This window comes from Rhodamnia argentea, chromosome 6 (genome assembly GCF_020921035.1).
Source record: "Rhodamnia argentea isolate NSW1041297 chromosome 6, ASM2092103v1, whole genome shotgun sequence".
Taxonomy (NCBI): domain Eukaryota; kingdom Viridiplantae; phylum Streptophyta; class Magnoliopsida; order Myrtales; family Myrtaceae; genus Rhodamnia; species Rhodamnia argentea.
In genome coordinates, this window is record NC_063155.1 from 2679052 (window position 1) to 2702048 (window position 22997).

At 39.3% G+C, this 22997-nt stretch overlaps 2 protein-coding genes across 2 annotated transcripts; both read left to right on the top strand.

The window, feature by feature from the left end:
* Window positions 1-7187: 7187 nt before the first annotated feature.
* On the top strand, window positions 7188-7769 carry LOC115748500 (protein DMP2-like). Its single transcript, XM_030685003.1, has one exon. It carries the CDS (start codon window positions 7188-7190, stop codon window positions 7767-7769), a length of 582 nt encoding a protein of 193 aa, XP_030540863.1.
* An 11148-nt stretch (window positions 7770-18917) lies between these two features.
* Window positions 18918-19550, top strand: LOC115748501 (protein DMP2-like). The gene has a single exon (XM_030685004.1). The coding sequence runs from the start codon at window positions 18918-18920 to the stop codon at window positions 19548-19550; it is 633 nt and encodes a 210-aa protein (XP_030540864.1).
* Window positions 19551-22997: the final 3447 nt, after the last annotated feature.

The following is a 22997-nucleotide window of genomic DNA, read 5'->3' on the forward strand; positions in this document are numbered from 1 at the left end:
TCAATTGTGCACGGGTTGTTATCGTTGAATTTCTTATCGGTGCATGCACTTGAATTCTTGTTCTTGCTACGGTAGCTTGTCCAGTTGAGTGTCCTTGAGATATTATCACCTCTGAATTCCTCCCAGGCTGCAATACAACCATATTATTAGTTAGCATGTGATGAAATAACTTAGAAATGCATAATACATACAACTACTCCTTACATTGAAAATAACCATGCCACTTTTCATGTCTGTAAATAATTCATAGCCATGCTCTCTTTTCCTTTTCCTAATTATACCATGTGTTCGTCTTGGTGCCTCTCTTTGTAAAACCTCTGTACTTTTTCTAACCTACATAAGGCATAGAAGTACTTCATGCACTAAGCACATATGTTGCATTGTTTTCAACTTAATTTTTATTGCACCCGATCTTTGGGCCCCGTCTGTTGTACACTATCCGACTCGGTTGGCCCTATGCTTTGTTCGGCATTATTGCTTTCAACGATTCCCTCACACGCTCCCGCAACGTCGGTTGGTGTTTTTGTCACTTGCACAATGAAATAAAACAACTAATATAATGTAACAACCCATATATAAAAAAAGAAAATCACCAATTAAATATCTCACTTGAACTTTGCTCCTCTACGTCGACCGAGGTGTCCCCGCGCGTTGTCCCGCATCACTAGTCCTTATGGTGCCCCGAACTACCTCAGTAGATTGATTCTGTCTTCTTTTAACCTGAAGAAGTACATAGCATAATTAAACTAAAGCAACAAATTTATTTTTTCTTTGACCAATTACAAAGTTTACTTGAATGTTACTCCGTTGTCTTGACTGAGCGACCCTTGCCCCTGCAGCTTAGCTTTGTCTTTTTGCGGCCCGTAAAAGGACTTCGCATAATTAATCAAGTGCAGCAACAACTACATGAAAGGCAAGCAATGACCCAACTCACCTGAACTTTAGTCCTCTGTACTGACCGATTTGTCCCCGCGCTTTATCCCGCATCGTTACTTTCTCCGGTGCGCTCACCTACCCCTGCAGCCTGAGTTGGATTTTTCGGAACCCGCAAAGTGACATAGCATAATTAATGTAATGCAACAACACATACATAAAAGGAAAATCACCAATCAAATAGGTTACTCCAACATTGCTCATGTGTATCGACCGAGGTGCCCCCGCACATTGTTCTCAAGCATTACTTCTTATGCTTGTCCCTCGGCCCCCCGTAGGCTCACTCTGTCTTCTTCTAACCTGCAAATGACGTAGTATGATTAATGTATTTCAACAACAACAAAAAACAAATGCTTTCGTGCAAGAACTTTTAAACAACTTACTTCAAGTTTGCTTCTCTGCGTCGAATGAGTTGTCTCGACACTTTGTCCTCCACCACCACTTCCCCTGGTGCCCTCACCTGCCCTGCATCATTACTCATCTATGTGATGACTTGCTATCCTTGTTAGCCGAGTAGACGATTGATTGTATGATGGATTGGAATCATATTGGCTCGATCTTTTTTATGAAATCCGAATTGTTAATTTTAGTTAATTTAAATAAACGAGTTTAATTAATTGTTATGGTTGATTGCTTGATTGCATGCATTGGTTGGCTACTGAGTGTTATAGATGAATTTGTGAGTGTCGGTCACCTTGTATCGGATGCAAAGTCTAGGTGATAAACTGTACATTCATATGACCACGTGTGGAACCAAACTTCATGTTTTAGCATGAAACTGGCATTGGATCGAGTCTTTGAGCATGACTGTATGATCATTCAGCTAATTACAAAGATAAGAAATTACTAGTTGATTATCAAATGTGCTTGAGTGGTCATAAAATGGGTTTCCTAATAAGATCGTGCCATGCTGATCGGAATCACAAGACTTGTTAGATGCACGTCAATCCGTGCCCCCGGGTTGATCGGATGCCGGTCGTAGTTGTGACGGATCGACGCTCCTTATAGGAATGCCTGCTATGCTGTGCCGTGCTGATTGGAATCATATCGGCCTAGCGGTTGCCGTCAACGTCACCGAAGTAATGGGATGATGCCTGGTCTTGCCAAGAGAGCACCAACCGCCTAGTGTGCCAGGTTGAATGGCCATTAATAAATGGACTGCGTATGGTATCCTGTGTATGCAAGTTGTTGTGATGCCTTGCCGGTGATCGTTTGATGTGATTGTCATATCGTGTTAAGCATTGCATTACTTGTGGCTCATGGCTGGTAAGTTGCATGTGGTTGATATTATATGTTGTGACTCTGTCTTGGCTGGTAGGATGTTCCGAGTGAATCAACGCCCTAGCTGGGCTTAGGCATTGACTCACCGAGATTTATTCTCACCCCGTTGTGGTTAAACATGTTCATGTCCAAAATAATGGAGATGCGTCCGGTCGGGTTCGAGGTCCTATATCACCAGGCCTTTGATATCGAGTCACATCCGATTCCAAATACGGATCGGGTCTGGAAGCATTACGTCACGACTATATAGATGGAGGAAGGGTTTGAGCACTTAGTGTCGCACCGCTTCAAAGCCTGGTATCTTAGTCATGGTGGTACTTTGTATGGGCTACTCTATGGTTTTGAGGGGTCGTCTGCTACGACCTCCGCGGACTAAGTCCGGGACGCGATGGACATCGATACCCATGATGGGGAAGTTGTGGACCCCGATGATGACTCGGACGAGGACCTAGGTTCCCTCGTCTATTTTGCAGGATGTGAGTTGCAGAGCAGAGCTTTTATTGGATCTTTTGGAAATGTAGTGGACGAGGGTGTCGTAGCCGCTCTTGTGGAGTAGATGAGAAGCTAACCATTCTCGACTCACCTACTTTTTTGCTGGTCCTAGGGAGCCGCCTCGAAGAATGGAGTTGTATTTATTGGATAGCTTTGTAGGGTTAACGATCATCTACTTTTAGTAATAAAATGAAAATGTCCTTTCTTGATTGATTGTGGTTGTTGTTTCTTACTTACTATCCCTGCTGATCTTGTTGTTTAGGAGTGTTTGTTTTCATATGCGTAATGAAAGATGAAATTAATTGGGTTAGTAATGTGCCTAGGACATTACCCTTTATGACTTGAGGCGTTTTGGTAGGGATATCGTGGGTCCGATGATCGAGGCGTGACAATGAATACTAGTGCTTATGTGCTATAAAGCCATCACGAACAAACAAACAAAATTCATTATCTTTCTATTCTTGTATCGTAACTAAGAGTGAGCATGGTTCTAAGATAGAACCTGAAACTAAATTAGTAGGGACCCTATTAGGATCTAGGTTCCAAGATTTGTAGAGTAGGTTTCAGATTTCAAAAATTGAGGAACTTGAGCCTACTGGTGGGTTTTAGGTTCTAGGTTGGTGGAACATGGAACTTGGAACCTGTAATTTGTAATAAGGTTTTGTATTTTTTTTTGTATATGTCTTTATAGGATCTTGTGGTATTCCATGACGTCCGATGCTGAGTGTATAATTTGGAATCACTAGTCCGAGCTTCCATTTTTCGTGATATTTATAATCGAGACTTTTACTTTATTAATATGTTATATTTATTCATGTTTCTAAATATGAATGTGGTCAGTAGATTATAGCAGCAAACAATGATCATTAGAGGTGATGATGTGCAACGTTCAATTGAGAATAATGTGAAACCTTGAACCGACCACGAAACCCGTGACGGGGTAGGTTCGTGGTCAGGTTCAGGGTATGCGGGGGAGGTTCCACATTCCAAAAAATGAGGATCCTGTTCCGACGGGTAGGTTCCGGGATTTGTATGGAATCTGCACGAAAGCTAAAACTGCTCAACCTTAATCATAACTGTAATTTCCAGATATCTTGTCATCGATTAAATTCCCCGTGTGTATCTTAGTTGTAGCTTTTAAATCTTCATCGTCTATTTAATTAATGCGTTGTATTTTCTCGTCACCCCATTTTGTCGTCGGTTAAATTTTGAAAAAAATTTTGTGTACTTTGACATTGATTAAATTTCCTCAAAATAAATCTATCGGTTTTCTTGTGGTCTAATATTACATGTTAGGATTCGGTACACAATTATAGCAAAGTAAAGCGTAAAATAGTAAGAAAGAGAAATTAACATACGAGATTTTATCTTAATTCACCCTTAAACTAGTGCTACGTCTAGCGGAGAATTTCACTATAATTAGCACCTCGCACCTCTCATTACATCTCTTCTCAATTACAAGAGAAAAAGAGTATATATAACAGTATTTATTCATGAGCCCAAGCCCAAATACTAATATAAACAATATGGACTAAAATAATTAGCTATTCATGAGTAGGAACCACGTACTTTCTTGTCGTTGGGCAGTATGAACCACACCCCAAGCGTACGTCCTGTTCGGAAACACCACATGACCGGTCCCTTTTTATAAAAATCGAAGAACAAATTTAAGTGAATTATATTTCGTCAAATCCAATTCAGGCCAATAAGTTGCAAAAACTCCTTCACATGGATTTCCTAGTGTTTTCAATGTCGCATGACACAATTTCAACCTTGGAATGAAATCCAAGCCACACCTTTCCTGCTGTCCAAATTATGAATTGAAGTTCACTTGGCACATTCAAATTAATTAAGTAAATCATTTTTCTACTGTTTTGTTATAACCGAAGTGTGTCATGAGCTTATTGTAAAAATTTGTTCGTGCCACACATGATTTTGAATCCATAGACCCACCAGAAATTTGTCCGAACGGTTTGTTGTCCAAATGTCCGTAGTGCAAGGGCCATTGCCCGCAAATGTAATTGTACGAGCAGCAGTTCACTACTGAGTAAAGTACTAGGGATGCGCATGGCGTCTTTGGAGATAGAGCTATCCAGCTCCATTGAAGGGGGGCAGTCATGACGTGTGAGATTAATTGTGTTCTTTATTCCGTAACACTTGATGTCATAAAAACTTATTTGCAGTTAATTAGTCTATACCTCCTAAAGAAAGGAAACTCGAAAAGAAAAAAAAATCTCACCTAAACTCATAGTTCCCTGCCATGTTTTGACAAAGAAAAATCTCTCTTTTTATTGATGGACAACAAGTACGGATATCATCTTGCATTTATATTTGATTAAGTTTGTGTGTGCATGACAACTATAATTCGTAATTCATCAATTAAAGGTATAGTTGGAAAAAGTTTTCATTAGTTATGACAGAGAATATATAGCCTGAACTAGAATGCAATTGAGTAGATGTACATCCAAACAAATGTAATGGATCACATGGCAAATTATATGAATATAAAACGTGATTGTGGGTTCACCCTTGTACATGATGCATGCAACAACTTGCCATGACATAGAACCATAAGATAGGTGTAGAAAGAATCAACCAGGTTTGTTAGAAAGTGCATGACAGAAGCTCGATACTTTCATATGAGAAGATCGCCAAGAACGAGCCCGTTAACATATCTAATTAGGCTCACTTTTACTCAAAAGCTTAAACCAATGAGTTATGAGTCAATTTGGATATATATTAACTTCTCAACATCACACCATTCATCCAATGTGTGACTTCTCTAAGACAACTTACATGTACATATCAACAATCTTCCCCTCACGTATGAGTTTAGTGTTAGGTCTAGCTCCCACTTAACTCAAGAATCGTTCTAAACCAATATATCTCAACTTGAATTTCCACCAATGTCCAACTTCATCCATAGTCTCATTCTCCGGACCGAACTATGAAGTTTACGATTAGGCCCGTGTTGCTATACCATTATGCCCACCGCCTGAAAACTGTGTTGGTCACTAGATTCATTCCTTGAGAGATTCACCAAATACCGGAATAGATTGTGGGCCCACCAATTGATTACCGACTTTGATATTATTTGTTGAGGAGCGCACGTAAGAAGTTCGATATCTTCACTTAGGGAGATTACCAAGAAGGAGCCCATGTCCAGTTGGACCCACTATCATTCAAAAGTTAAGCTAATGAGTTATAAGCCAACTTAGATATTTATTCTATAAAAAAAAAGACTTGGATATGTATGTATGTATGTATGTATGTATGTATGTATGTATGTATGTATGTATGTATGTATTAACTGCTCTACAACACACCACTTATCCAATGTGGAACTTCCCTATGACAACTCATACGTGCATATCAACAATCTCCCTCTCACGTGTGAGCTTAGTATTAGGTTTATCTCCTCCTTAACTCAAGTATGGTTATGAACAAAGGTATCTCAAATTGAATCTCCATCGATGCCCAACTTTATCCCTAGTCTCTTTCTCCGGACCCATCCGGACCCAACTTTACGCTCACCACGTTGGTTACCATATTCCTTCCTTTAGACAATTAAAAAACACTGAAATAGATTGCCGGCCCACTAATCGACTATCGGCTATTATATCAATTTTTAGGGAGTGTACAGTAGAAGTCCGATATCTTCACCTGGAGAGATCACCAAGAGGGAGCCTAAGTATGAGACTGTCAACATATCCAGTCGATCCACTTTCACTCAAAAGTTAAGCTAATCACTTATATGATATGGGACTTCTTTAAGACAATTCACATGTACATTCTAACATGATTCATTCACTTTGGAATTAACCTCCCATGAAAGATGTTATAGTTATAAAAGCATGTTCTTGACCTCATTGAAGCCTGTTGAGGCTATATTTTCCTCTGTGGTTGGTAGGACCATCACCTACGTGTAAATATGACTTAAAAGCCGCTGATCTCCATCCATCAATCAGAAACATGTTTGAAGGACATTACCTCTATACATAGTGTGGATTTCGTTTATTAGGTTTCAAGATACTTGTAAGGCACAAAAACATACAGTTTAGTGTTCGGAAGTATTCGATACTAAAAGATAATATCGAACTAAATGTAGCTGCCACAAATGCATGACGTCTACGTGTGATTTCTTGTGACAACTCAAAATTATCATTGTTTATTAATGGAGGATCACTTGCTTACTCCATCCTCTCCTCTCCTCTCCTCTCACACCCAAAACGTGATGAACGAACTCTTGCTCTTCATAAGATTCGACCGTCAGAGGATTGGACTGAAATTGGCCAACTCTCTACGACTGGACGCAAAAATTTCCCGTACAAGAAACGTCCTCTTTCTCTTCCCCCTCCTCGCTCCGCATATAAATAACCTAATTAGTGGTTGTTTCAAGACACACAAACACAACTCCATATGCTTCATAAAACCCTAGCTAGCTCGTTACTTTTACAAAATAGTAGGTATTTTCCAAAAGGATGGGCAAGAAAACAAGCACCACCAAGAGCAAGGCATTCAACGGACTAGGCAACCTCATCAGGCACCTTCCGACCGGAACCGTCTTCTTGTACCAATTCCTCAGTCCTGTTTTGACGAACAACAGCCAGTGCCGCCCCATTAACAAGTACCTAAGTGCCCTACTAATCGGAGTTTGTGGCCTTTCGTGTAGTCTTGCTTGCTTCACCGATAGCTACAAGGGAAGTGATGGGGAGACCCACTATGGGTTTGCCTCGGCCAAGGGCCTCTGGCCTAGCTCGAGCTCCGGTGATTCTGTTGACTTGTCGAAGTATAAGCTTCGGTTCGGAGATTTTGTCCATGCTTTCTTTTCGGTGATTGTTTTCGCAGTTCTTGTGTTGTTGGACACGAACACTATGAGGTGCTTCTATCCGTCTTTCGAGAATACAGAAAAGACTTTGCTCATGATCTTGCCAACCATGATCGGCACGGCCGCAGGTGCAGTGTTCATGTTGTTCCCAACCACACGCCACGGAATTGGGTATCCTTCGAGTGAGACTAAGACTAACTCGGAGACTAATTCTTCCTCGCAGAGCAAAGTCTAGGGAGCTTAATGATAAACAAAAGTACATATCATGATCTACATGCAAGACTCATGTGCTCAACGAGGAGTATGTAATTACGATTGTATGTACTTTGTTGCCATAGATTTTACATTTTATTGGTGATAAATGATTTATTTGTTTTGAAATCAATAAATTTGTTGACGTATGGTACGATGTAACCACATGCATGTTTCCAAATACTTGCATCTACGACTTCTCATATTAGACTCTTTTGCTGTACAACGAATATGTGATTATGGTTGTATGTATTTCTTGCGGTTGTTCTTACGTCGTATTGGTAGATAAAGGATCAATTTGTGTTGAAATTGATAAATTCGTTCATATCATTTGATTAGTATGTAGTCATGAGTGGCATATCAATCATATTCAACTTTGTTTTTTTTTTAAAAGGTGATTTTGTCCTTGACAAAAGAATTGTGTGTTTTTATCCTCTTCAAAAGTGACTCAGTCAGCTCCACTAAATGGTCAAAGGGCATCAAGCATCCACCATTGAGCAAATTCATGTGTGGCCTCAGCATGCGGTCTAAATCCGAAGATAAAATGCCGAGTATGAAGCTCTTTGGTGATTTCTAAACATCAATCGAAGGAAACATCGTCAGTCGATTTGAATTTCCTCTTTCCCATGAAGGGGTACTCCAGCCAATATAATTCTGGCATACCTATGGCCTACGTCAATCGAATTGCCTGGTGCAATATTGCGAAGAGCATACTTCAAACCCTGGGTAGAATTCGCCCTTTGTTGACAATTTCAACCGTAGCTCGACAAGAGTGAGCACACTAAGCCAGAAATCGGCAGATCTTTCGAGAGGAATGAAACAAAAATAGAGATAATCCGCAAATTGAAGGGACAGAAGTTGAATTCATCAGCATGATACCGAATAAAAAACCGAAGAAAGTACTTAAAAGGAGAAGAATATCTTTTAAAATTGGTATGAGAGGATGGCTTAGCAATCGACAACCTAGGAAATCAGGAAAATAAGGTTGAAGCTCTAGTTTATTAGATTGCGGTAACGTACGAAATTCATCAGAGAAAAGGAAAGGAAAGTATAGAGCAATCCAAGCCTAGAGGAAATGTCAGACTAAGTCTTGATACATAAATAGAGATGCATATGTGATGTTTCTGTACAAAGCAGCAAGAACAAGTGGGCCTAAGCCAATCGATATGCCTTCGGTCAGACTGGAAGCTATATCAAGAAGGTCTTTCGATACTCAGAAAAAAAACCATACTCGGAGAGCCAAAACAAGAAAAAGGCAACATGTCCAACATCGGTGACTTTGCCAAACGTCCGACGAAATCTGGCCATAAAAATTACCAGAAGAAAGGGTGTTGTCATCGATAAACCGGAGGTGTATAGAGAGTTTGATGTCTTTCACATGTGTACCACAAGGACAGAAATCAGCAATACCGTACAGGTCTAATAGAGTCATCAACATTGGCCCGAAGGGAAAAAGATGCAATTAGCCGGAGGGGGCCAAAAACGGGCTTTTTTTCAAACCAAGATAAAAAAAAATAATAATAATTATCAAATCAAGCGTAAAAAAATTTTATTTACTAAATCAGGTGCTGCTCTGCAGTCTTGCTACTGAGCGGTCGTCACACTACCGAGCGGGCCAAAAAAGCAAAAAAAATTTCTGCACGGCAGCCCGATTGAAAAGCGGGCAGAGCGCGTATTTTTTTAAAATTTTTTATTCTTGCTTGGCAATCATACTGCCAAGCAAACATTGGCTATTTTTTTTTTTTTAAAGTTGTTGAGTGGCTTGCTTGGCATTTAATCTTTTTTTTTTTTTAATTTTTTTTAATCATTTTTTAATTTCTTTTTATTGTTTCCTTTTAATCATTTTTTTATTATTCAATTTGTTCTCTGGAATGGACAAAATATTTATGAAATTCCTATATAATACAATGTTCTGTGTTAATGAGCGAGCGAGCGAACGAACGATCGAGCCCGCGGAGCAAACGCTCGCTCGGTTTGCGGGGTCGAGGCTCGCTCGTTCATTCGTTCCCTCCGCGGCCTCAATCGTTTGTTCGCGCCGCAACCTCGATCATTTGTTCGCTCACTCCGTGGGGTCGAGGCTCGCTCGCTCGTTTGTTCACTCCACGGCCTCGATCGTTCACTTGCTCATCCTCAATCTTCAATTTGTGGCGAACTCTCTCCATCAAAGACATTTCGGGTTTAGTTGGAAGGAGAGATCCCACGAGAAATTCATTTGCAACTCATCCTCATCGTCCGACATGGTCGCGCCAGTTCCTTCGCCCAAACTCATTCGTACAAATAATTCCAATTTATGGAAAGATGCGTTCCTGAGTGAGTCCACTCCATTAAGCACTAGACGTGGCAAGGAAACCACAACACAACGTAAACATGAGCGTTAAATTCATAAACACGATGCATGCTCTCTATTACGATAGTCCCTTTTCTCACTCTATAATGAGACTAGGATGGCTTGGTTTACTCCAACACGGAATGTAAACATGAGCGAGCGAACAAATGATTGAGACCGCGGAGCGAATGAACGAGTGAGCAAACAAACCATTGAGGCCGTGGAGCGAACGAGCGAGCGAACAAACTAGCAAGCAAGCGAGCCACGACCCCGCAGAGAGAGCGTTCGCTCCGCGGGCTCGATCGTTCATTCGCTCACTCATTAACACGGAACATTGTACTATATAGGAATTTCATTAATATTTTATCCATTATAGAGAACAAATTGAATAATAAAAAAATGATTACCCAACAACTCGAAAAAAATGGCCAATGCTTGCTTGGCAGTATGACTGCCGAGCAAGCATAAAAAAAAAAAAATAATAATACGCGCATTGCCCGCTCGGCAATCGGACAACCCATCGGGAAATTTTTTTGCTTTTTTCGCCCGGTTGGCAGTGTGATCGCCGAGCGGCACCTGATTGGTAAGATAAAAAATTTTTTACACTTGATTTGGTAATTATTATTATTATTTTTTATCTTGGTTTGGAAAAAAGCCCACCAAAAACTGGTTACGGCGCCCAACGGCCTAAATCTAGATCCCAATCCAAGCAGCAAAATTGAAGAGCTACATCTCAATGTTGGCTTCTCTCCAAGCAGAAGATATTTGGTTTTGGGATTTCATGCTAAGGGCACCGCTTATAAAAGTCAAAATCGAAAGAAGGGAAGCCCCTGGATCACTGGGATCCGGTCAACCATACATACTCTATGATGGATTACTTCAGGAAAGGGAGTTTTTCTTCTCTAAAACGAGGGAAACAACTCTGAAGAGACCGTGGAATATGAAGAAGATCATGAGAAGATGAGTATATGTGGGAGTTTTAGGAGACATCGAAGCAACCAGCTGAGGGCAAACGCCGTCTCGAGGTCGATAAAAACCAGAAGGGAACGATATTTTGACCCTTGGAGATGAAGTTGCTGTTGAAATAAAAGTCAAATCTTGTCAAGCTTATGTACCCTTCGAAAAGAGGCAACGATTCCATAATTATGCTCATAATGACAATGATTCGCAAAGCGTGTCGAGTGAAGCGAAGGGTTACAAGGGGCGGAGACACAGCCGTTGGAGCATATTATTAGAGGTTTGAGGGTCAGAGTGAAGGATAGCCGGAGGTAGTGGGTCAGATTGGGGACATCTTGTTCTTTGATGATGAGGATGAAGTGCTTTTTTTTTTTTCCTGTGTAAATGACGATGAAATTTCAGATGAAGATCTTTACCAAAAAAAAAAAATTTCAGATGAAGATTATAGTCTCTTGTTATTCACGAAGAAATTTCTCAGGGACAACTCCCAGACCTAAGCTCGAGCTCCTCACCATTGAACGGAAATCTTCGCTTTTTGATTGTTCTTTGTTGCTCGGTATTTATTCAACTTGCTCATCTTTACTGTCAATTGACGGTGAGGGCTGTTGGTGCAGCGAAGAGTACAACCATGAACGAAGAAGACGAGAAGAACGAAAGAAAGAAAAAAAGAAGAGAAAAGAAAAGAAAAGAAATGTCTCTCGGTGAAAATGCCTCTAACCTTATCGCCGGAAAAAATCAAGTGCTTGTCCACCGGTTAGCATTTGGCCAGCTCATGATCTCAGGCCCTTATTTGAAATTAATATAGCCACTTCAGAAGTAAGACCCACTTTGAACCATTTTTTGGGAAAATGAACCCACTTCAGGCTCTTATTTGAAATTTCCCTTAATTTTATCAACCATAGCAAGCCACACAAGATAATACTAGGGTTGGTCCTAAGTGGCTAAAGGTTCGGAAGCCTAATACGTCTTGTTCAATGCAAGGAAGCAATCACATCAAGCAAACTTTTGACTTACCTAGAATGCGAGAACTTCAAAACCAACAAGCCGCCGGCGAGGGATGCACAAAAGGGAAGTTATGGACTGCGACAATGAGAGCATGGCAAGAACGTTCCAAACGTAGCAATGAGGACTTCAAGACACCACAGTAGTTCTTAGTTGGGCGCCGGAAAACCTGCAAAAGAGAAGCAGATCACTGGGTATCATCGGAAATGCTGGCCGAGGCACTCGGATGCTGCTGCTTGGTGACTGGACCAGGAATACAAAGAGCTCCGGCTATGGCAAAAACTCGTGGAATGATTGATTGTTACTGGTGATTGTCTGGGTGGGCTATGAACGCCCCGGGTGTCACCAGAAACATTGAAAATCTGCAGCAAATAAGGCGTTTGAGGGCTACTATTCGTGGAGAATGGCGGCACGGGGACTGAGATCTCGTTAGTGCTGGGTCGGCCTGACTTCGCGAATGATGAATTTTGTCTCTTCCCTTGCTATGGTTTCCTTTTATGCTTCTATTTATATTGCCGTGAATGTGTCCAAATTCACCTACAATTGCTCGTAATTTCACGGCCAGTTCATTCCATGAGCATCAACTTCTTAGATCGTTCCCTAGATTTCTTCTCTTCCGCTTATTCTCTTGCCGATCTCTCCTCTTGCCAGCCATATTTCCTAGTTCAATGATCCTTATGAATTAGGGCTAATCCAAGCCAATTGATCTTATACAGCATCAATTCCATTGCTACCTCTAGTTAGCCGAATTTCTTATACCATACACTTGATGGTGATTGAAAGTCTATTGGTCCTAAGTGGATGATGTTGCATATATGATGATTTAGAGCAATTTAAGAAGTTTTATGATGATCCATGAGGTTTGTGATTCAATTGAGTGATGAATGTTAAACTTTGATACTTGAATGTTTGAAGATGTGCTTGAATATTCGTATAACTTAGTTGAAGGTGTTCTAAGCTTAGATGAACGCATATGATCATGCGTTGAATGTATGAATATTTTCAGGAAAATTTGAAGCTATTTCGACCTTACTGTGTTCAATGATTTTTTCCGAGAAATAGGTGTAGAATCTAGAATACTTGTCTTCAGATAAGTTAAGATAGATATTTGTAGCTTTAATTTAAAAAAAAATTGAAAATCATTAAGGCTGTGAACATTGAGACTGAAGTTACTTAAGAGAACTGGGGTTTGATCTGAATAATCTGTCTTGGTGTCGATTGATTATTTTTGCAAATAATAAGTAGTTGGAGGACTAGTTTACAAAAACTAAAATATGAAAGTTGTAGGAGAGGTCCTGAACTGTAAACAACCAAATTTCATCAAATTCTATTAAGTTTGTCAATTTCTGGAGTTTTTGGGTCAGATTCATGCGCCGGACTTTTGGGGATCTTCTAGGGGAGTTTCAAGACCTTGTTTTCTTTGCTTGGATTGGCTTTCTCTTCTCTCCCACTATGTTTTAGGAGTTTGTTTATGTGCATAAATTTTTGCAGCTGATAAAATTTATATTGACTTTGAATGGGTCTCGCAACCCGAAAGAATTCTCGTGATCTTAGGTGAATGTGAAGACCAATTCGATAATCGATCCGATCGACAGTCATGGAGGAAGATGTTCGTAACCTGACTCCACAAACACTTTGTGACTAGGCCGCTTTCCCTTCCCGATTGAGATTTAGGTTAAGTTTCGGGGGTTTCATTATCCCGGATTAGATCTAGATATAGATCTGGAAGTTCCTTACAAATATTTGATATATGTTCTTTCAACATTTTGATGTTGGTGTTATTGCTTGGCAATGGTAATGGGGATTTTGAACCTAGACACGCACCGTAAGCCTTTGCAAATGGTGTGGAAGATCCCGGTGTGTGCTTATCACCGAATCTAGTGATTGGCCGCTAATCATTTATAGAATTGTTCTTAATGGATGAGAGTATGCTCTTAGTTGTAGAGTCTGCTTTGTCATTTACTTTTTGAGATTTGATTTGCTCTGCAGTTATTTGGGACTTGCTAGGCTTGAAAGCCTTCTTTGTAACTCTCATTCTACTTAATGAATGAAATCCTTTTTCGAAAAAGAAGTCGATCAATTTGAATGAATAAGGTCAAAGTTGGAATTGGCATCAAAACCGATACAAATTGAGTCCAAAGTGGGATGACTATTTTACAAAATTTTAAAAGATAAAAATTGTGGAGAACGTAATGAGATATTAATCTGTAAAATTTGGCTCTATTTGGTGGTCATTTATTAGTATTAGTCGGTCGGATCAGAATAGGGCATAATCCGGGCAGTCGGGTTTAATTGAACTCTTTGTATTAATTGGACCATCATTAGGTAAAGCAACCTTAATAAAAGTTTAAGTAAGCATCCTAAGCTTCAATTAACAATTAGAATCGCTTGATTTGGAATTCGTTGAGGCATTTAATCGAATTAAAACTTAGAAGGTCAGAATCAGGGTTTCGAAATGAAACTACCCAAATTTAGTTAAATTCTATCGAGGACAAGTTGGTCAATTTGAATGAACAAGGTCAAAGTTGAAATTGGCCAACAAAACTGATACAAATTGAGTCCTCAGGGTAAATTTCATAATTTACATAGTTGAAAGACTATATTATAAAATCTTAAAAGATTAAAGTGGTAGAGCGCCTAATGAGCTATTTGTTCATAAAATTTGGCGCCATTTGGTGGTCATTCAGCTTCTTCTTCTTCTTCTTTTTTTTTTTCAAATTTTGAAGTAGTCGGGAACAAGGCATAATCTAGAGTAGTCGTGTAAACTGATCTTTTCTTTATTAATTGAGCAGTAGTTAGGAAAGTGATCTGAATGAAAGTTGAAGAAAAAATCCTAAGCTTTAATTAACAATTGGAATTACTTGATATTGAATTCATTAAGGCATTTAATCAAAATAGAACTTAGAAGGTCAGAATGAGGGGAAAACAAAGAAGTTAATCGACTAATTGATTTCGTGGTTTATAAGTCTAATTAGCTTAAATGCATGCCTAGTTGACCTTGCTTGTGATTGGATTGATGAGTAATTGCCATTAACAATGCATGATTCTTTGGCGGGTAGCTTAAGAATGGAGATTAGACTTTAATTAGGTGGTTAGAGACTTAGCCCACTGCCTGAGGAACTTGCAAGTGGGTTTAATGATCACTTGGCACTAATTAATTGATCCCCAACTGATTATGAGGTGGATAAGTAATCGCATTGTATGATTGACATCAAATTCCAAATCAAGCTTGACTTTTTAGTTATTTATGACTAATGGATTGGATGAACATGGTAATGTGAGAGATGAGTAATTGCATGGATGATGAGATGATGGCGAAGACCGACGGCTAAGAGCTTGGAGTGGCGGTCCGTGGTGGCGATATATTTAGGTTTGCTAGCTTAGTTTAGTATTAAGTAGGCTAGCCTAGTTAATAGACATATGAATTTATAATCAAAATAGCTTAGAAATAGTCTAGTAAAAAAATAAAATCAATTTGGACTTAAAATTGCTCTCTTAATGAATGCGTAGCTTAGTCTAGATTAGTAATATCATTCTTAACAAAAGATTTGAAGCTAAGCCCGCCTTAATCTAACTCAATATAGAAATTAGGTTTAGTCTCTAGCATTAAGGTAATGGGGATCATGTTCGGGGGCTAAAAAATAAAGCCATGTAATTCTTTGCCCGGCTTAGTGTTAGGTCCAGCTCACGAGAGATCATGTCCCGAGGCTTAGAACAAAGCCACATATGTTCTTTGCTTGACCGGTATCGGGTTTTCTTTCTCATCCTTTACTTTAGTTATTTCAATACTTTGATGTTTAATTCCCCTACTTTCAGTGCATTATTAATAATTAGGATATGCCTTATGATCATAACAAATCCCTGAAGAAACATTGCATGAACACTTTGCGACTTGAATGACCTTTAGGATTGCTAATAACAAAGACCATTTGTTCATTTGGATGAGCAATCTAATCAAGTTCGAGGTATCGAAAGTGCATGAACAGAAACTATTAGTGCAGTCAAGTCCCCAAGCCTAGAAAACTCTGATTGTGTAGAAAGTGAGGCAATCTCTCATGCCTCACTTGGTTTCTAGCCGACCCAAAAAGCTAGTGGTCATCCCTATTTCGCAGAGAATATTCGTAGGCTAAATCATATTAAAAAAGAATCTAATGTTGGGCGCTGTAAGAACTTCAGAGAGCTTGCGCCTAAACGAAAGCCGTTGGCTTACCTTTTAGGTATTACCTCAAAACTCTATCCTTTTCCCCATCGACCGCATCTGAAAAGACCGTCATCTGAAAAGACAATCGTGACAATTATTGTTGGTAAAAGTAAGTTATGAGCGTCACCTACGTGTAATTTAAACTAAATGGAAAGTGGAGATCTCCATCCATTAATAAAAAATATAGTTGAAGGACATTACCTCTATACATGGTGTGGTTTTGGTTATTAGGTTTAAGATACTTGTAAGGCCCAAAAACATTTAGTTTTGTGTTTGGAAGTATTCGACACTAAAACGTACCATCAAACTTAATCTAGTTGCCACAAAATGAATGAAGAAAATTGTCCAAAAAAATTCTAAATCTATTATATTTTGACCAATTTAGTCCTAACTCTTTTAATTTTGCTAATTAAGTCTTAAACATTTTCATATCTTGCCCATTGAGTCTATACAGCCAATTTTCGCTGAAAATTATTGATGTGGATACCGGTCGTTCTATGTGGATCGACGTTGACATAGACAATTCATAATAATTTATTTGAATTTAATTGATTTTTTCTTTCGTTTCTTTTCTTTATTTTTTACTTTGTTTTTTCTTTTGTCCTTCCAAGCCCGACGAGGGTCATTGGCCAACCCTCACTAGTCACAGGCAAGGGAAGCGAAGCCCGTTCCGACAGTGGGTGAGGTTTCCCAAAACACAAAAAAAAAAAAAAAAAAGGGAAAGAAAGAAAAAAGAAAAAGGAAATAAAAATTTATTTAAAAATCAACATTTTCAATAATCATAAAAAATTATACATGTTAGTGCCGGCTAACTTACGTGGCACTATCGGCATCCACGTTAGTTATTTTGGGCAAAAATAAGCCGGATGGACTTAATTGGCAAAATGTGAAATTGTAAGACTAAATTGGTAAAATTGAAATGTTTAGCAATGAATTGGCCAAAATGGGGAAAATTGTCAAAAAAAATCCTAAACCTATTACACTTTTATAAATTCAGTCCTAAACCTTTTGCATTTGTTCTAATTAAGTCCTAAATCTTTTTTTTTTGTATTAATTCAGTTATAAACCTTTTGCATTTATGCCAATTCAATTCATCAGGCCAACTTTGGCTGATCAATACTGATGTGGACCCGACCGGTCTTGACGGGACAATTTTTAATAATATTTTAATATCTTTTAAATTCCTTATTTAATTTTTCTTTTTCTCCTTTTCTTTATTTTTTGTTTACTATACATCTTTTTCACCCCTTTCTCCAGAAAGATGCTCGCTAATCTTTGTCCAGAGAAGTTCTCACCGGCCCTAGGTGCCGCCGTAGCTGGAGAAACACTAACCACAGGACTGAACAAAAACTAAAATACCTCGTCCATCAGATAAACTTCACGCCTTACTCATGAAATTAATGGATGCATGGAAAAACCCACCCTCCTGCGATTTGGAGGCTGTCGAAAATCCTTCCATAAACAAGAGCTCATACCCATTCATCATTGAATCTGACGAGCTTCTTGCTCGTATTGAGCTAGGCCAGTGCTGCCGCAGCTAGGCGAAGCCGAGCCACCATGGAGCCTTGCCAGATCTAGGCAAGGCCGACCTCACACAAACATGGCATCATATCGCTGTTGCTGGGTGAGTCAGCCTCGCTAAGCGATGGCGACGCCATGGCAGGGCGAGGCCGAACTTCGTCCAGCTGTAGCAGCGCTAGAGGCGAGGTCCTTGCCAAGAAACTAAATAGCGATCCGAGGGTGCCATTTCTGATTTCGGTCCCATACGGTTAGCATAGGATTTCGGCAAATACTATCATTTTTTTGTAACATCCATTTGTTTAAGCTTTTGATAGGTAACTAAAAAGGTCACCTGGTGTGGTCACGAGCTTAAGAAATTCCCTGTGGAGTAGAAGATGAACAGTAAAAAAAAAAGAAAAAGAAAAGGAAAAAAATTGAAAATATATTAAATATTATTAAAAATTGCCACCGTCGGCGCCGACTAGATCCACGTCAGCACCGGCCGATTAAAGTTGGCCGGATTGACTAAATTGGCATAAATGTAAAAAATTTAGGACTGAATTGGCCACAAAAAAAAAAGGTTCAGGACTGAATTGGAACAAATGCAAAAGGTTTAGGATTGAATTAGCAAAATTAAAAGGTTTAGGACTGAATTGACAAAAGGGCAATAGGTTTAGGACTTTTTGGACAATTTTTCCGGCCAAAGTGCAAAAGATCTATGATGTTTTGGACAGTTTTCCCAAAAGAATGACGTCTATGTATGATTTCGAGTGACGAGCCAAAATTATCATTTCTTATTAATGGAGTATCACTTGCTTACTCCATCCTCTCCTCTCTTCCCACACTCGTCAATTTGCCAAAACGTGATGAACGAACTCTTGCTCGTCATTAGATTCGACCGTCGAAGGGTTGGACTGAAATTGGCCAACTCTCTTGGGATGGACGCAAAAACCTTCCCAGTTGAAAATATGGCAAATTGTATGAGTTTCCGTGCAAGCAACTTCCTCTTCCTCTTCCCTAGCTTCGCTCCACAATATAAATAACCTAATTAGTGCTTGTCTTAAGACACAAGCGCAGCTCCATATACTTCGTAAAACTCTACCTAGCTTGTTATTTTTACAAAGTAGTAGGCATTTCCCAAAAAAATGGGCAACAAAAGCGCTTCGCAATCCAAGACCGATTCTCAGGGAACAAACACCACCAAGACGAAGGCGTTCAACGGACTAGGCAACCTCATCAGGCTCCTCCCGACCGGCACCGTATTCTTATTCCAATTCCTCAACCCTGTTTCGACAAACAACGGCCAATGCCACCCCGTTCACAAGTACCTAAGTTCCCTCCTAATCGGAGTTTGTGGCCTTTCATGTGGTCTTGCTTGCTTCACCGATGGCTATGAGGGGAGTGATGGGAAGACCCACTACGGCATTGCCACAACCATGGGCCTCTGGCCTGGCTCGAGGTCTGGTGATTCTGTGGACTTGTCAAAGTATAAGCTCCGGTTCGGAGATTTTGTTGACGCTTTCTTTTTGGTACTTGTTTTCACGGTTCTAGTGTTGTTGGACGCGAACACCACGAGGTGCTTTTATCGGTCTTTGGAGAATAAGGAGAAGATTATGCTCATGGTTTTGCCAACCGTGATCGGCACCATCTCAGGCGTGGTGTTCATGTTGTTCCCAACCAAGCGCCATGGAATTGGGTATCCTTCGAGCGACACTAGTACTACCTCGGCGACTAAAACTACCTCGGCCACTAAAGCTGCCTCGGAGAGCACAGCCTAGAGAGCTTGACGATACACGTAAGTACACATGAATGGTACAATGTAACCGCATGGATGTTTCTAAATACTTGCATCCATGACTTCTTATATTAGACTTTGTTTGTTTTGTAGAAAATGAGTGATTTAAAAAGCATTTTTCAACAAATGATCACTTATATCACTTACAAAAATGAATGAACCAAAAATATTTTCTTAATCTACGTAATTGTCTAGACCCAAATTATTATCGGTAATGAAAATATTTTGCATTAATTAATTATTGCAAGCGATATATATAATCATCTTTACAAAAATGTTTTCTAAATCACTTATTTTCCCAAAATAAACGGAGCATTTTAGACTCGAATATGTACTCATGATTGTATATATTTGTTGCCATATATCTTATATTGTATTGGTAGATAAAGGATCTATTTGTGTTGGAATCTGACAAACTCATCCGTATATTTTTTTTATAATTATTATGTCGTCATGAGTGACATATCAATTATATTCAACTTCAAATTTACGGCAGCCATATTTTATTTCAAGGACTCGGATGTTCTAAAGATAGCGTTGTTTGAAGTTATATAATGTCACCCCTCAAGACCTGGCTCCTCTATGCGCCGATGGTTCTTGGGTTGGGCTGAACTCGCGATGCCAGATCTGGCTCCTCCCGAGGCAGGGTGGCGACGGCGGGGTGGTCGCGACCTGGGTTGTCTCGATGTCCCAGCCACCTAGCTTCGAACTGAGAAAGGGCATCAGAGAGAGGAGGTGGGGAGCACTGCGAACGCGAGCTAGGCGGTGGAGCTCAAGTTTGGCTGGTGGACATGAGCTAGACTACGGTTGACTGGAGGCGCCAGCTGCAAGGGCACTGGGATGGACGGCGGAGGCGTGGTGACGAGTCTGGCGAGGCGGGTGCATCAGTGGCAGAGATGGAGGAGGGAGATAGAGAAACTTGAGAGAGAAAAATAGTATTGAGAGAAGATATGGGCTTTAGGCGATCGGAGGTAGCTCACAAAAGTTTATTCGTGTCTTCTTATATAAATTATATTCTTTTCTTGAGTGATCATACGTCATAAGAATTTAATATCCAGGATTAAGGATATCAACAATATATCTTAGCCGGTCAATTGGCTTCCTAATGTTTCTCAACAGCAATGGATCAAATTCATATAGACACTGGAGGAAAATTTGTCCCAAAAATCCTAAATCTATTGCACTTTAGTCAATTCAGTCTTAAATATTTTAATTTTGTCAATTGAGTCTTTTGACACTTTGCCAATTGAGTTCACCCGGCAAACTTAACCCGAAAATCGCTGACTTGAACGCTGATGGTAGATGTATGATGGTCGGCGCTTATGTGGACAATAATTTGTAACTTTTAAAAGGTTTGGATTTTTTATTTTTCTTTCCTTTTTTTTTTTTTTTTTTCTATCAAGTCCGGCAAGGGTCAATCATAGGCAAGGATCGCGACCCTTTTCTGTGGCTAGTGAAGGTTTCGCGACACTTGGGAGGGCTTCACGACCCTCACCTATTGTTGGCGAGGGTTCGCCGGCCCCCACCCGAGAAAAAAAAAAGGAAAAGAAAGAAAGAAAAAGAAAAAAAATTATAAAGCAATTCAATTTAATAGAAAATTTAAAAAAATATCTATTTCAGTGCTCGTAATGGCATGTAGGACGTTCGGCGTGCACGTTAGCAATTTCGGGCTATAATTAGTCGAATGAACTCAATTGACGAAATATCAAAAAATTTAGGATTCAATTGATAAAATTGAAAGGTTTATGATTTTTTTTACAACTTTCCTACATCGGAGTGCAGATGAATCTGTGGCTAATAATGGATAATTTGTATTAACTTACCAAAGGGGTATAGTGTTAACCGATAAAATTAGCTTTCAACCTTTTTTTCTATCAGAATTAGCCTTGAACTTTGTTAAGCATGTCCTGATATTGATAACACATTTTTTTAAGGAGATTTAAAAGATAAGTCTTGCTACTTTCCTCTGTTTTTTTCAAGAACTTATTGTTTTATTCTTTGTTGCTTGTGAACCATGACCTCAACCATGAATATAAAGCATAACTAGCTAGATATGATATCAATCAAAACCACTTAAAGATTAGACAAAAGGAGAAATGAACGATTTTCTATCAAGTCAAATTAACAGCATTACATCTTCAACGGATGAATGAATTCATGATCACAAAAAAGGTGAAATGCTTTTTCTACTTTGAGACATAGTTTAACTTTGAATAAATACTTCTTTTATTTAAAGAAAAAATAACGCATAAGATGAAATGGCGATTAGTTAAGTAATGTTTTATTTTTTTGGAAACTTAGCCGAAATGTGGTGAGAAGAGTTGAAATAATGAGATCAATTTTATTGAGTGAGGGGCAAGGTTAACTATTACGATTGAACCGGATCTTGTGATTGAAAGGTAATTTGGTCTATTAACGTAAAAATGGCGTGTTTTAGCCAAAAATGGTGTGGACATACGCCACTCTTCATTAAATATAATTTAATTTTAGCATTAACCTTGGGACAGCTCTTTGAGGCGAAATAGCAAGTGGGTCTGGCCCAAGAAGGATCAGCAAAGCTTGGCAAGTGGGTCTCAGCGTCAACATCTGAAAATTGGTTGTTTTCATGACGTGTTTGGTTTACAAGAATACCTATTTTAATCGTAGTCTGTTTTTGGTATGACACTAGCTCGAGGGTCAGCCCTCGCCTGAGGCTGGTAGAGAAAAAAAGAAAAAAAATTCAAAATAAATTAAAATATTATTAAAAAATATCTATGTTAGTGCCGGTCACGCCACATAGGATGGCTGGTGCCCACGTCAGCAATTATTGGTCAAAATTGGCATTATGGACTCAATTGGCAAAATGTAAAAAGTTTTAGAAGTGAATCGATAAAAGTATAATAGATTTAGAACTTTTTGGATAAATTTTTCCAATTTCCTAGTGTTCTCGGCACGGTACGATGCATTAGCAAACTTTTGAAACGAAATTGAAGTCCCATTGTCCAGGCTGTCCAAATCTCGGAATGAAGCTTACTTTGTGGATTTAAATTAATTAAGGGAATCATTTTTCTACTGTCTTGTTTATGACTAAAGGGTGTGTCACGAGCTTTATTGTAAAAATTTGTTCTTGCCACACATGATCTTCAATCCTCAACCCATACAAATGTGCATAGTCATAGGGCCATTCGGCAAAATGTAAGAATTAAAAACCAGATAAACTAACGATCCTGATTCCTTAATCACGAAACGAAACTCATGCAATATCGGGAGCAAAATGCGGAAACGTGGATAGTAAACGAAGATACCTCCAGCCATTGATGAAGACGACGATTATGAATACGTGAGTTAAACGTCTAGCGAAAAAGGATTCTTTCTAGCCAATTACCCCTTTCGATACCGATGGTGTGTGTATTCTCTGTCAACGTATGTTCTGAAGTACGTTCTGAAGAGA